Source organism: Staurois parvus, unplaced genomic scaffold (assembly GCF_062004578.1).
Source record: "Staurois parvus isolate SC_StPar_1 unplaced genomic scaffold, SC_StPar_1.0 ptg000298l, whole genome shotgun sequence".
NCBI classification, from domain to species: domain Eukaryota; kingdom Metazoa; phylum Chordata; class Amphibia; order Anura; family Ranidae; genus Staurois; species Staurois parvus.
In genome coordinates, this window is record NW_028318094.1 from 1,535,164 (window position 1) to 1,551,383 (window position 16,220).

Sequence of the window (16,220 nt, forward strand, 5' to 3'; positions counted from 1 at the left end):
GAGAGCTTCATGGAACGGGTTTCCATGGCTGAGCAGCTTTACAGCACCAAGTGTAATGCAAAGTTTCGGATGCAGTGATGTAAAGCACGCCACCACCGGATTCTAGAGCAGTGGAGACGTGTTCTCTGAAGTGACAAATCATGCTTCTCTGTCTGGCAATCCAATGGACATGTCTTGGTTTGGCAGTTGCCAGGAGAATGGTACTTGCCTGACTGCATCATGACAAGTGTAAAGTTTGGTGGAAGTGGGTTTATGGTGTGGTGTTGTTTTTCAGGGGTTGGGCTTGGCCCCTTACTTCCAGTGAAGGAAACTCTTGAGGCGTCAGCATACCAAGACGTTTTGGACAATTTTATGCTCCCAAATCTGTGGGAACACTGTGGGGACAGCCCCTTCCTGTTCCAACATGACTGTGCACCAGTGTACAAAGCAAGGTGCATGAAGACATGGATGAGTGAGTTTGGGGTGGAGGAACTTGACTGGCCTGTACAGAGTCCTGATCTCAACCCAACAGAACACCTTTGGGATGAATTAGAGCAGAGACTGTGAGCCAGGCCTTCTCGTCCAACATCAGTGCCCGACCTCACAAATGCGCTTCTCAAAGAATGGTCAAACATTCCCATAGACACACTTCTAAACCTTGTGGACAGCCTTCCCAGAAGAGTTGAAACTGTTATAGCTGCAAAGGGTGGGCCAGCTCAATATTGAACCCGACGGACTAAGAATAGGATGCCATTAAAGTTCATGTGCATGTAAAGGTAGGCATCCCAATATTTTTGCAATATAGTGTATCATCAAAAGTCAGATTCAAAACAGTACCCCACACCACAAAATCAGAATTTAACTTATACCAATCTTACTTAGGTAAACAAAAAATCATTTGCTTGTATTTTTGCAATATGGAAAATAATCAATATACCTGAAACACAAGACTGTAGTTGGACTGTAAAAACATGGGAGGATTATCATTCACATCTAGTAAGTAGACCTGAACTGTCACCTCATTGTAGAGTGCTTGGACACCATTGTCAGTTGCACGAACCACAAGAGAATATTTGGCTTTCTGTTAAAAAGGAAAGACATGTCAATATAGATATGTGAAAAATGCTGTCCCAAATTTTCAAACAGTTCTAGTCATTGTTCTGTTGTCTTCAAATCCAAGACATCTAGACTGAAGATGCCCCACAAAAACCTTCAGGCTGCTTTTCCCTGGAACAGTAAGCTTTATTGTGGTAGAACGTGCTATGTACATGTAGCACTACATGCTAAGAATAAATTAGGCAGAACAAAAGATTCTTCAAAGACAAAATGTTGCATAACATTGCAATCCATTTTCTAAAAATAATGCTCAAAACAGACACAGGCATGTTTCATGAAGGATTAAAAAGATGATGTGGTTGGAAGTTAATGAAAGAGGATCCGGACCAAGCTTGAGGAGACCTCACCTGCTCTCGGTCCAGTCGACTCAGAACTCTGAGATCTCCCCTCTCAGGATGTATTGAGAAGTGACCATGGGGATCTCCTTTCACAATTTTTAAAGTGACTTTATTGTTCTTTGGTCCATCTAAGTCAACAGCTGAGATCTACAGAGGTAAAACACAGAAGGATCAAATGTTAGTAAGATTATGTACTGATGCTACAAAGCTTGTGAAAAATTGAGAGCTACATAGTAGAGATCATGGAAACTCAGCAACACAGCACACAGCACAGGAACTTTTGAAGTCATCTGTGCAATGAAATGACAGTCATCTGTGCAATGTTCTAGTACAGTGGTGGGCAACCTTTTTTTTCAACTGAGCCAAATCTCGCCAAAACCATGATTGAAATTTATTTTGAGAGCCACATTTTTAAAACTGAAAATACATCTCCCATATAGTAATTCATCCCCCATAGTAATTCATCCCCCATATAGTAATTCATCCCCCATAGTGTAATTCATCCCCCATAGTAATTCATCCCCCATATAGTAATTCATCCCCCATCGTAATTCATCCCCCATAGTAATTCATCCCCCATAGTAATTCATCCCCCATATAGTAATTCATCCTCCATATAGTAATTCATCCCCCATATAGTAATTCATCCCCCATAGTAATTCATCCCCCATATAGTAATTCATCCCCCATAGTAATTCATCCCCCATATAGTAATTCATCCCCCATAGCAATTCATCCCCCGTATAGTATTTCATCCCTCGTATAGTATTTCATCCCCCGTATAGTATTTCATCCCTCATATAGTATTTCATCCCTCATATAGTATTTCATCCCCCATATAGTAATTCATCCCTCATATAGTATTTCATCCCTCATATAGTATTTCATCCCCCCATATAGTATTTCATCCCCCCATATAGTATTTCATCCCTCATATAGTAATTCATCCCTCATATAGTATTTCATCCCTCATATAGTATTTCATCCCCCCATATAGTATTTCATCCCTCATATAGTAATTCATCCCTCATATAGTATTTCATCCCTCATATAGTATTTCATCCCCCCATATAGTATTTCATCCCTCATATAGTAATTCATCCCTCATATAGTATTTCATCCCTCATATAGTATTTCATCCCCCCATATAGTAATTCATCCCTCATATAGTATTTCATCCCTCATATAGTATTTCATCCCTCATATAGTATTTCATCCCCCCATATAGTAATTCATCCCTCATATAGTAATTCATCCCTCATATAGTAATTCATCCCCCATATAGTAATTCATCCCTCATATAGTAATTCATCCCTCATATAGTATTTCATCCCCCCATATAGTATTTCATCCCCCCATATAGTATTTCATCCCCCCATATAGTATTTCATCCCCCATATAGTAATTCATCCCTCATAAAGTAATTCATCCCTCATATAGTATTTCATCCCCCCATATAGTATTTCATCCCTCATATAGTATTTCATCCCTCATATAGTATTTCATCCCTCATATAGTATTTCATCCCCCCATATAGTAATTCATCCCTCATAAAGTAATTCATCCCTCATAAAGTAATTCATCCCTCATAAAGTAATTCATCCCTCATATAGTATTTCATCCCCCACAGTACTATCCCCCCCCCCTTCTAGTAAGCCAAGTCCCCCGTGTCAATTCACTTACCTTTTGCGTTCCTCTCGCTGTCTTCCCGCGCCGTTCGGGTCTTCAGGGCGGACTGTGAGAGGAGCCTAGCTCCCCTCCCCTCACGTTCGGCACGCTGCCCCGCCTACACACATCCTGACAGCCACATCCGCGGGCCGGATTAAAAGGTCCGCGCGGACTTTTGGGGCTGCCAACCGAGAGGAGGCAGGGGAGCGGCCGACCGAGAGGAGGGAGGGGAGCAGGCGCCCGGCACACAGAAGAGCCGCATTAGAGTGGGTAAAGAGCCGCATGTGGCTCGCGAGCCGCGGCTTGCCGACCACTGTTCTAGTACATCTGACAGACTGAATTAGCTAGGTTATTTTAGATATGATATGCTGCTAATGGTGTCCTATAAGGCCTATGTGCAATATCTAATATGGACAGATATGTTATTTTCTTAATGTGTCCATGCTGTCCTTGTATGACTACTGCTATGCCCTGCACAATCCAGCAGTTTCCCATCAGCTGAATGTCTGGATTGATTGCATTTGATGATCTAAGAGGATAGCCAAATATATTACAGAGCATCCTACCTGGGGTCAGATCTACCATGTACAATATGGCCATCTTAAGAGTAAACTGATGTTTTTTCTTTACAACCATCTTTACATATAGACATACACAAAGTAAAGAAATATAGAAAGTGGGGAGCCAATTATTGTGAAATAAAGGTCATGTTTTACTGGTCATATTCTATGATTTTGTTTTTTTTTTCCTGTTTCTGGTTCCTCACCATAACAACCAGATCTCCCACCACTGCATTCTCTGGGATTTCTGCCTGGTATTCCTCCTGGCTGAAGACAGGCTTGTGGTCATTGATATCAGTGATATTTATCACAACAACTGTCACATCACTTAGAGGAGGAGAGCTCTCTCTAGTTCCTTCTATTGAGAGGTAGTATTGACGTTGAGATTCGAAGTCCAACTTTCCATTCAAGTACAATGTGCCTGAAAAGAAGACAGAACTATATATAGTTTATTCATATTAAATTGTATTTGAAATATAAACAACTTAAAAATGATATTTCAAGGTGCAAAAGAACATGTTTGAGTGGATGATGCTTATAAGACAGTTTCTCATCTACGAAGCAGTCATCTATCAGATGGTCTTGAGCCCTTCATCTGGACTCTTTTACAGGGCCCTAGTCTTCTGATTACCAGTTAAATGTAATAGTGTGACTTTATGGTGTGCTTCTTCAGATCCTCATTTTTCCTCTTCTGAAAACAGCAAAGCACATATAATTTTCTAAAATGAAAGCTGGTTAAAATCTCCTTTCCAGTTCTCATCATATCTGGACAGATGGACAAACCATACAGGTTATAAATAAAAATATGCTTCAAACCTGTTCAAATGAAGCTTCAAAAGCTCTCATGTGTGGGTACTTGGATTTGGAAGATTGCTAATTACAACATATAAGATGTACTTATAGGCCAATTTATTCAAAAGTAGATATTCCAGTTTTAGGTGGGCTGTTGTGGATTTCATTATTCACCAGCTTCCCATATCCCTGAGACTCAATTGCAGTAGTTAGTGTTTTTACTAGTGCAAGGTCAAAATGATGATCTGCTGGCCTTCACATGTCCTTCAAATTCCTTATTTTACACTAGAGAAATTCTATGGGGGAAGACACTGTCTTTTGAGATGGAATTTAGGACTGGTGCCCATTTTTGTACCATAAATGATATTGTTGTTTTTTTTTCTATTGATGAAAATAATAAAAAATTTATGAAATAGAATTTGGGACTGGTAATTCTGCTGGGGGTAACTCCTCACATGTAATATTAGAAGCATGTAATAAATTTGCTGTCACATATCCAATACTAACTTATCAGTTTTGGGTAGAGTTGACCTTACGGAATATTTTTGTCTTGTGGTTACATCTTTTTTAATGTTTCACTTCCCTGTAATTTATTTTCTTTTAATATAAAGGTACCATACCTGTATCTGTCAGACGGAATATGCCATTTTCATTCCCATTCAAGATTTCATACTTAATTTTCATATTACTCTCAGTGTCCTGTGTCAGTTTTGCTAGATTTAGAAGTTCTGAACCAAGTGGTTGGTCTTCTGGCACCTGTATGATATTTTCTGGGTTTCCAAACACAGAACGGTAGTAACTGAGAGATACCACAGACACTGTAATGGGCGTGCATGTGGAAAGTGGATGGGGAAAACCGCGATCCGTGGCACAGACGGTTAATTCAATCACTTCATCTTCCATTTCTTCCAGAGGTTTCTCTAGTCGAGCCACACCAGTGGTTTCTTCAATTGAGAATAGTCCATTGGCGGAGTTTAAGAGGGAATACAGAACTTCAGAATTTAAACCTAAACAGAAAGTTGAACAACTGAATAAATAACAAATAATCTAAAATGTAAACAATTTTACTATTTCATTTTGGCAAGAGTGTCCAGTACTAATCCTCAGTAGTACTTGCCCCAATTAAACAATTTTTTGCAAGTAAAAAAAATGACAAAAAATAGCTAGCAGGCAGGCTTTTTATATCAGAGGAGACTTACTATGTGATAACTATCCAAACTCAAAAGTGATTGTTAAAAAAAAATGAAACAAAATGGAACTACTTATTGGATACTATATTAGAAGCTAGGCAGGATTGGGCTTGGTGAGTGCAGGGACAGTCTGGGAAAGGCTGGATTAAGAATAATTTTTCATAGTTTTATTTATGTTTTATGGTGACACCACTACTGTGATGATGCAGCTTTTGGTACATAAGTTTTATTTAGGCATTTTTCTATTGAGGATGATTAGGGGACCACACAATTATCGTTATAATGAAATTAGTGTGAGTTTGATGTGTATAAAGATACTATTTGTCATATATTTTTATGAAGATGCAGCTACTCGTAATGGCGCTATTATATGTAAATTTTAAGGGGATATAAAATGATTTTGTTTATTATTTTAGGATGTTATAGGAATATCCTTTTTTAAAAAGCAGAAGAATCCTTTTATATCGTATTTTAGTTTGAATTCTGAGTGTATCTTTTTACATATTATATGATAAAGCCATTGTTGTGCTTTGTTCCCTCTATTAGAGTAACATGGTAGAATAGGATAAAGTATAGACTGCAGTTATGTGTTATGATACATGCTGAAGGTATATCATTGCAAAGTATTCATGGATAAATCATGGAAATATATGGATAAAGATTGTTGTTTGGTTGATCAAAGCCCCATGGGACTGACAATTCATGGGGCCCCCGGGCAATAGGGGATCATGGGGCCCCTGTGTCCTTGCCCACACTCAAAGCACACCCAAAAAAGCATATAAAAGGTATCAGGGGCATTTCATGGGGCCCCCTACTGACCCCGGGCCCTCCGGCATTGGTTCTGTATTACCTGTGAAGAGAGTGTGCTCGAATGGTCAGTCCGCCCCTGTCAAAGGCAAATATATGAAGGTTGGACAATTTTATGAAATGTACTAAATGCACCTTGATGGATTTAATTTTGAAGTTTTTTGTATTAAGATATGCACATCACTGTTTTTGTTTTATATATTTTGGTAGGATACCAAATCCAGTACGATTTTCTGATTTTGAAAGCAACAGGGTACACTTAGTGCCTATTTGGCTTTGGAATTCTTTTTTTTTTCTTTTGCATTTACCTTGGTTTACATACAGCAGCAGCACTCTAATCTGATTAATTTTAGTTTGGAAAAGAAGGCTTTATTTTCAGGTAGTTTTAGCAGCTTCTTCATCAAGCGGTAATAAATCCACTTTGAAAATTGTCTAGTAGTTTGTTCTTCATTATGCAAAATTGTCAGTGTCACTGGCCAATTTCAATCAAACGTTCAATTAGAATTAAAAGTCCACAGGTGATAGAGATGTTGTCATTTAAATAACAAGGTTAGGCTCATACTTACAAGAGACAACGAGCACAGGATGGGGCTTTGCTAAAATAATTAAAATTGGCCAACAGTTTTAATCAGAGAGGTCTAACTGATATATCCTAACTTTTAATTTATGTATGGGGATAGAGGTCTGCAGTGTACGTGAGTATTATATTCTAAGGTGATTTAGGTACACACTGTTCTTGCACTTTTTTTTTTAAACAGTGCTACAAACAAAAGGCTGCTCCAAGAGCAGATGGTCAGTAACAAGTGAATGCTGCTTCAATTGCTCCAATGTTTTTTAATAGGAAGCCCTACAGCAAAAAATAAGTTTGCTATAGGCAAAATAGCAACTAAAATAACTGCTCAAATAACCCAGAAAGTATTATTATTATACAGGATTTATATAGCGCCAACAGTTTGCTCAGCACTTTACAATATTACTGGAGACAATACAGCAACAATACAGTTCAATACAAGAGGGTAAGGGGGCCCTGATCCTTGGAGCTTACAATCTAAGAGTAAAAATAAAACACAAAAGAGCCCCCAAAATTAGGAATAACACAACAAAAAGCTACATTGGGAGAATTAAAGTAAAGATTCCTAGCAACCCATAATGCAGTTTGTCGGCTTTCCCTACAACAGATTTCTATGCACTTTGGCTGCACTGAGTCCCCATTTTTTAGTGAGGAGTTTGGCTTATTAAAAATGCTTGAGGTGATTGTAGCCGTATTAGTGGTCTTAGTTTTTAGGTATTAGTTTGGCTTATTAAAAAAAAAACCCTTATTGGTCATTTTAAGACTGCTGACAAGGCATAATATTTAGAGGTCAAATTAATGCATAATGGTTTTTTAAAAAAAATTGGGTGAATCTACACAAAAATTCAATGTGATCTCAAGGCACAATCCCAGGATAGCAGCAAACCCGAACTTCATCTCTAGTCTTAACCATCCCCTACCCTATCCAAAAAAAACCCAAACTTTGGATTTGCTTACAATGTAAACTAGTTCAGACATATCACTTGTTGCAAATATGTAACTATTCTTATAGAATAAATGAATAATCTTTCAAGATGGCTGCCTTTGTAGCTAGGGAAGGAATCATTTTAAAGAAACATTTTTTGCTCAGCTCCTTTCATGAAAGGTAAAGACTGTATGATCACGATGATGAATAATGAAAAGCTATCCAGTATCCTCAACGACTCCCACCCAAAACTTCCTAAAATATGGGACCCACTATGCCTTGCCTTCACTGAATATGTACTTTCTGTCTTACCTTTAGTTCACCTTCCTGAGTCTGTGGGGCATGTACTCCCTATCCTCTCTTGCTACCTAGCCCCTTTCATTTCCAACTCCCCCTTTTTTCTCTTTCTCCCCTCTCTCGCTTCCTCTTTCTTCCCTCTTCTTTGAGAGTCTATTATTTCTTAAGGCTCTCTGACTGCTGAATATGCCCTATGATTCTAGATGTCAGAGTCCCAGTATGCTGTACTGGTTATGTTCGACTGTGTTCTTCTTTAAAAAAAAAACAAAAAACTTTTGTACAATCTTGTATCCCCCTGCATGGGTGATTCTGCTGTTATATTCACTTCTATGAAAACGAATGAGAATGAAAAATGAGAAAGATTTTTTTGCTCTACCTTCATCAGGATCTCTAGCAATGACCACCGCCACAGGGGTCTTCAAAGTTGTGTTGTCATACACAGTTACGGAGTAGTGATTCATGGAGAACACTGGTCCATTATCATTGATATCCTTAAGAGACAGGACAATATCTGATTGGCATGAAAGTCCCCCTCCATCAGTGGCTTTTGCAACCAAGTGATAGGATGCCTTCTGTTCCCTGTCCAAAGGTGCCAGTGTTGTTAACTCTCCTGTGTATAGAGACAATCAATGACTGTTAGAAAAACAGTAAAAAAAATCTAATTTCTGACATTTGTAACTTATTAAATGCAGATACAAAAGGTTAATCTAAACCACAGTCAGATATAAAAACACCAATTGATGCATTTGGTATAAAAAGTCATTACATTTATTTTTAATTGTAGCTAATGCATGTACCTGAATTTGACTTGGTATCAACTTCTTGTAATCCTCTGTACAGCAGCAGACTGAGCAGTGATGGGCAGCACTAGGTCAATCATGAGTGCCACATACACCAAAGAACATGTTGCTGGGACAGGAGAGCAGAGAGATGACCTCGTCAGCCTGCTGCTGCTTCTTCACTGGCCAATTACATGTTGGGAGCAGGGGTGCTCTAGCTATGTTTCTTAAAAGCAAGCAGAAAATAGTCAGGTGACCAGCCTGACTGTACATTCTGGTAGAGCTGTGTAAATCTTGTGGCTGGATGTACTGAAATACAATCTTTTCACAGGTAATACAGAACCATTAAAAAAATAAAATAACAGCACTAATAATGAACATAAAAGTCAATAAAAATCAAATACTTATGTTATAGTGAATTTTCATATATTGAATTTCATACAGTGAAATAAAAGTGAAAGAAACAAATAAAATGAAAAATGTAAGTGTCCATGTGAAACATAAATTACAAATTCATATTGCAATTAGAGTCCCTTCTTCTCCAAAAGTAAGTATACATAAAGTGCCAATTGCAATCTATGTTGCAATGATGCACCACAATGTGAGAAAACTCCACTACCCCCACATATACGTAGATGTAAGGGCCTCTTACAAGACCAGGTGAACCATAAAGTTATAGATGGTCATAAAGCGCTCAGCTCGAAGATGTGCAACCACAGCCTCACCATAGCAGGCCAGTAGGCGTAATAGCCGATACTCCAGAATAGATGAACCAGTAGAGGATGAAAGTAATAGCACTCTGTGCCCGAATAGAGTTCCACCACTGTGGATCAATGGCCATGATCTAAATAAATGAAAAATAAAGAGAACCCACTCATAGCAAAGTATCCCCAAAAAAAGCTCTTTATTCCTTAAAATCAAAGTTCACATCCAAAAAAATAAGATGCAAAATAAAAAGCACTGTGCATACATAAACAATGGTGTGGCAAGCTGATGGCTCCAGCATGGGAAGATGCTCAGCGCTCACTTTATGTATACTTACTTTTGGAGAAGAAGGGACTCTGATTGCAATATGAATTTGTAATTTATGTTTCACATGGACACTTTAATTTTTCATTTTATTATTTATTTGTTTCTTTCACTTTTATTTCACTGAAAAGCTCTATATGAAAATTCACTATAACATAAGTATTTGATTTTTATTGACTTTTATGTTCATTATTAGCGCTGTTGTTTTGTTTTTCGTGTTTTTTGACCTGGTATGACAGTGACTAACAGCTGCTTTGTTTTTCTCTTTTTGATCTTAGCAGAGATGTATTTTTTATTTATTTAATACAGAACCATTATATGTACAGTATCTTAACTGCTAATTTAGATGCGGAGGTCATTAAATGCTATTAAGGAAAAAAGACAGGCAAATGGATAGTCTGCTCTCACAAAAATCAGCGTAATGATTCATTTCTGAACAAGGTATTATAGGGGAGTAGTAGTAGAGAAAGCAATGAAAATGTGATACAGGTTGTAAACACTTCCCAGTTCACTCTCTAACAGCAACATCCACAGCACAATAAAAAAAGAAGACAAGAAAAAAAACTGTCAGAGGTTCCCTGCTCCAGGCTATTTACAGCTGAACTTCAAAGGCGCATCTAAAAAACCCACAAATGAATGAAGTTCTGTAATCAGTAATAGATCATTAAATGTGTTTGTTAAATACAAGCAGTGTAAGTATGGTAGCTGTTTTTGACTTGATATCAGCCTTTTTCATCCCTGTACATCAGAGCTCAGACTGGGAGAGGGAAAGACAACAGTCAGTTGTTCATCAGTGATCATATGCTAACAGGAAAGATACTCCTGTATTGCCGGCACTTTATTAGGTGCACCTTCCTAGTACCGGGTTGGACCCCCTTTTGCCTGCAGAACTTCCTTAATTCTTTGTGGCATAGATTCAACAAGGTGTCAAAAATCAGAGATTTTGGTCCATATTGACATGAATTACTGTTGCCTTTCTATCATCTCGAACCAGTCTGCCCATTCTCCTCTGACCTCTGACATCAAAAAGACAACTGCCACTTACTGGATATTTTCTCTTTTTTGGACCATTCTCTGTAAACCCTAGAGATGGTTGTGTGTGAAAATCCCAGTAGATCAGCAGTTTTTGAAATACTCAGACCAGCCCGTCTGGCACCAACAACCATGCCAAGTTCAAAGTCACTTAAATCCCCTTTCTTCCCCGCTCTGATGCTCGGTGTAAACTTCAGCTAGTCATCTTCTCCACGTCTACATGCCTAAATGCATTGAGTTGCTGCCACGTGATTGACTGATTAGCAGTTTGTGTTACCAAGCAATTGAACAGGTGTACCTAATAAAGTGGCCGGTGAGTGTGTTTTACTGTCCAGTCACAGGCTGGTGAAGGACAAGACAGGTAAGCATTATTGAACTGCAGTAGAACAAGATCAGATAGTGCAAGTTTGTGTTGTGTGGCAGAGCTGTGTAAATCTCAGAACTGGGCAGACAAGAATGTAAATCCTTTAGTTGGTAAAACATCTCTCTTTTGTTTTAGTACTTAGCTGTTTGCCTGGAGGTCAGCTTTAAAAACTAAAAAAAGGGTTTTGTAAGGAATAACCACACATCTATTTGATAAAGTGAGAAGCAATGCTCTGGAATGTATACCGTGATTTGCACTATATGTCCCCATAGGGAACATCTCTTCCCCTGAAAATTAAAATGTACCTACAGGCCGCTTCTATGGTATGTGCTGCAAGCTATTTCAAGCATAAATCAAGCCCTCATCGAAATCTTCACTGTTGGTTTATATTTAGGCAGGAGAAGTGAATTGGGTAACACTGATGAATGGTTGGTGCGTGTTTCAGTTGAACCTGCACTGTACTTGGCTAGATCTAAAAGAAATGATTTTTCTTTATCTCCGTACCACAAACATGTTAAACAAGCGGGCTGATTAAAATCTGTATAATTTCTGGTCTTTGGTGGAAATAGAGTTGACAATATGCACTGAATTACTAAATGATTGTTATTGGATTATCTTGGAATTTAACACCCCAGTACTATTTTAATAGAATAAGAGTTTTTTTTAAATGTCATTAACCCATAGCAACTACTGCTAAAGACTTTGATCTCTTTTTCTTTTCTGAGAAGGGAGAAACAAATAGATGGCAAATTTATAAAAGCTCCATTGCAGCTGTGCTTCCAAGTATAGGGAACCTCCTCCCATGGTGCAGTCTTCGGACCTGAGTGGCCAATGGGCAGGTCCAAACAGGGGCAGACTGACCATTTGAAAACTCGGGCAGTGCCCGAGGGCCCGGGGTCAGTAGGGGGCCCCATGAGATGCCCCTGGTACCTTTTTCATAGGCTTTTTTGAGTTTGGGCAAGGACACAGGGGCCCCATGATCCCCTATTGCCCGGGGGCCCCCTGAGTTGTCAGTCCGCCCCTGGGTCCAAACACTATCACATGGCAGAGTGATATCATCACCCCTGTGCAAGCTCTCAAACATCCAACATTAAGTTACACAGAGTCTTTTGGGGTTGATTTACTAAAACTGGAACATGCAAAATCTGGTGCAGCTCTGAAAAGAAACCAATCAGCTTCCAGTTTTTTTAGTCAAAGCTAATTTGAACATGTTAAAGTTAGAAGCTGATTGGCTACTATACACAACTGCACCAAATTTTGCATTCTCCGTTTTTAGTAAATCAACCCCTTTGTGACAACTGCCATAGGGAAAAAAAAGATGCAAAGGAGACTATAAGTAGGTTGGCGGATAGGCATTAAAGTGCTTCTAAACTCTAACATTTTTTACATTAATGCATTCCCTGAATTAAGGAAGAAATGTCCCACTAACTGCCCCCGCCCTCCAACCCCAAACACTAACCTGGCTCCTCTCCCTGGTCCAGCACTGTCTGGTCAGGTCTCACAGAAGACACTGAGTGCAGCAGGAGCCATAAGCTCTTGCTGCTGTCAGGGGCGTGGCTTGTTGGCATTGTGTGTGTCTATGGAAGCACACAGCCCAGCTTAGGAATGTGTGCGCAGAGGTGCTCCCTTAGCACAAGGCTTGCTGATTGTGTACTCAGAAGAATAAAGAGTAGACAGCACCTGCCAGGGACCACCAAAGAGGAGATAAGGGACACTCTGTGCAATATTGTATAAGTATAACCTCTTTTATTTAACCATTAACTGCCCCTCCTCCCAACCCTAAACACTAACCTGGCTCCTCCCACTGGACTGCCAAAGAGGAGATAAGGGACCACTCTGTGCAATATTGTATAAGTATAACCTCTTTTTTTTAACCACTAACTGCCCCCCCAACCCTAAACACTAACCTGGCTCCTCCCACTGGACTGCCAAAGAGGAGATAAGGGACCACTCTGTGCAATATTGTATAAGTATAACCTCTTTTTTTTAACCACTAACTGCCCCCCCAACCCTAAACACTAACCTGGCTCCTCTCACTGGACCGCCAAAGAGGAGATAAGGGACCACTCTGTGCAATATTGTATAAGTATAAACTCTTTTATTTAACCACTAACTGCCTCCCCAACCCTAAACACTAACCTGGCTCCTCCCACTGGACTGCCAAAGAGGAGATAAGGGACCACTCTGTGCAATATTGTATAAGTATAACCTCTTTTTTTAACCACTAACGGCCCTCCCCTCCTAAACACTAACCTGGCTCCTCTCCCTGGTCCAGCACTGTCTGGTCAGGTCTCACAGAAGACACTGAGTGCAGCAGGGGCCATAAGCTCCTGCTGCTGTTAGTCAAACTCCTGAGTGAGCAGGGGCATGGCTTGTTGGCACTGCGTGTGTATATGGAAGCACACAGCCCAGCTCAGGAATGTGTGCACACAGTTGCTCCCTTAGCACAAAGCTTGCTGATTGTGTACTCAGAAGAATAAGAAGCATAGAGCGCCTGCCAGGGACCACCAAAGAGGAGATAAGGGACCACTCTGTGCAATATTGTATAAATATAACTTTTTTAGTCAGAAAAAAATGTCTCTATTATACACTTTAAAGGTATCCTATCATTCTGCCCTGAAATATTCTTTATTTATTTATTACATGTATGTATTTATGCAACAGTTTTTCTTCAAGTATCAGTAAAATTTACCTGTGTACGGATCTAGTCGAAATCGGTCATCTCCAAGACCATAAAGAGCATAAGTAATCTGGGCATTATTACCCACGTCAGGGTCTTTGGCTGATATCTTGAGGATAAGGAGACCAGGAGGGGCGTCCTCAGAGACCGTTGCTGTGTATATCATCTGATAGAAGGGAGAATTATCTGAGATGAATGTTTTTCTGCATTGTAGCAACTCATCCATAGCAGGAATGCAAAATCCCAAACAAAGCTGAATAGGATAGACTGTTCAGTAATGCCCGTGCTATTTCTGGATGAGTGAGGACTTATCTGTCTCCTCCTCAACAGCAGAAGGAGCACAATGCAACTGGTTCCCTGACAATCACACATGACAAGTATCAGGAGAGTGCTTATCACAGCATTCGGAGCAATTCAAAATGACAATCACATGTAATTTGCAGACGGCAACAGACAAAAATTGTAGATTGTGGTGAAAAGGGTCATCAGTATAACAGCTCACTTGTGTAGTTTTCCCAGCAGCTCCAAATCAGTCCTTTTAAAGAATGGACACATCCTTATCCATATTAGAAAAACATTTCTTCCCTCTTTAATAATATATACTTTAAAAGCATAGTCCACAACTCAAAAATAGTTATCTGTATAGTAAATACAAACTTCTCTACATTCTCTGCTCAGCTCCAATATACCCAGTGGAATTGCACATCTTGGGCATAAACCTAAAGTATATATATAAAGCCCAATTTTTTTCAGTTTTGGATAAAGCAGGGAATGGTCAAAGAAACCCTGTCACCAGCTTAAAAACTGCAGGTAAAATCCAGTGCTTTAAATCCTTACTTGCAGTATTTTCCCTTCCATATTTCATTTTTTATTAATTTGTAATGTGCCATAAAAATTACGACGTCAGAAGAGTAATTTCCATAGCACAGTCACCTCTCTGCACATCATTGCCCTCTCGTCTTCTGGGGATGTCTAATTATTCTCTGTGCTGACCCAGCTCTACCACTCCTTCCCTGACCACCTTATATAACCTTTTATGTAGATGCTGGAGGAGGGGAGATACTATAAAGTGTTACTTCAGTGGTAGCTCTGGTGCTGCTGATATCACATCCAAGATTGTAGCATCCAGCAGCAGTCTCAGGCCTTTTGGATGTCTACACAAGGGTGTTGTTTGTGGGTTAATACCATGTTAATAACTAATGGGTTCTACTGTTTTACTTAAGTTGGTGAATAATTTTTAAAGAAATAGGCCAGTGCCCAATTTTTCTTCTTTCAGCCATTGAGCAAGTGCTGACAGTCTTTTGAGGAGTGAATCTTCATAAGAACTGCCTGTAAATGCACAAATCCTGACAGATGAAACTAAAAATATTACACAGTATAATATGGCCCCTATGGAAGCCTCTAAGAATATGACTAATCCAAATAACCAACTTTTGGTCTTGTGTCTTTATATGGCCTCCGAATTCACTTTTGTTTTCTAATATCCTATTAAATACTACAAAGGAATCCATTATCCACTATTTTGTTTTTACCCTACATACCTGCTGGCACTCAGGACTGTTGTCATTGATGTCCAACACAGTAATTTCCACCTCTGTGGTTGCCTGGAACTTCCCATCAGATGCTGTCACCTTTAAGTTATGTTTCTCTATATCTTCCCTGTCCAAGGGCTTCTTAGCGGAAATGACCCACTGGTTTTCCACCTCGCTGATGCTGAACAGGCCTAAGGGGTCTCCATCTGTTAGAAGAACATCTAAACTTAATTTTTTTAAATAGTTAAAAAAGACAGCTGACAGCTTCAGATACTACAATTTTCTATAAATTCTAAACATTTAATCACAAAAATAATATTGATCAAGGCAACCTAACATAGTCCATCCCTAACTTGTACTGTAAATAAATACTTAACAGTTGGTAGTAATTTTTCTGGATTTATTTTACTATTTTTGCAATAGAAAGTTAATTTAAATGTGTTGAAATTTCTAGAAAATTTATGTGGATATGGCCAGTGAAATATATATCTAAATACTGCTTCAAAATGTAATAGCCTTTTCTTCTAACATAGTTTTTTGTTTAGGCATTTGGGCTAATTC

General features: G+C 39.1%; 1 protein-coding gene across 1 annotated transcript in view; it reads right to left on the bottom strand.

Annotated features, from left to right (window-relative positions):
- FAT2 (FAT atypical cadherin 2) overlaps positions 1 to 16,220 on the bottom strand; it is a 200,051-nt gene that overhangs the window by 34,508 nt on the left and 149,323 nt on the right. The window contains exons 11-17 of the mRNA XM_089682800.1: positions 15,669 to 15,865; positions 14,140 to 14,293; positions 8,620 to 8,853; positions 5,074 to 5,460; positions 3,868 to 4,082; positions 1,443 to 1,580; positions 917 to 1,060 (exon numbers count right to left, since the gene is read on the bottom strand). Of these exons, the coding sequence (XP_089538926.1) occupies positions 917 to 1,060; positions 1,443 to 1,580; positions 3,868 to 4,082; positions 5,074 to 5,460; positions 8,620 to 8,853; positions 14,140 to 14,293; positions 15,669 to 15,865 (1,469 nt within the window). The remainder of the gene's footprint in view (positions 1 to 916; positions 1,061 to 1,442; positions 1,581 to 3,867; positions 4,083 to 5,073; positions 5,461 to 8,619; positions 8,854 to 14,139; positions 14,294 to 15,668; positions 15,866 to 16,220) is intronic.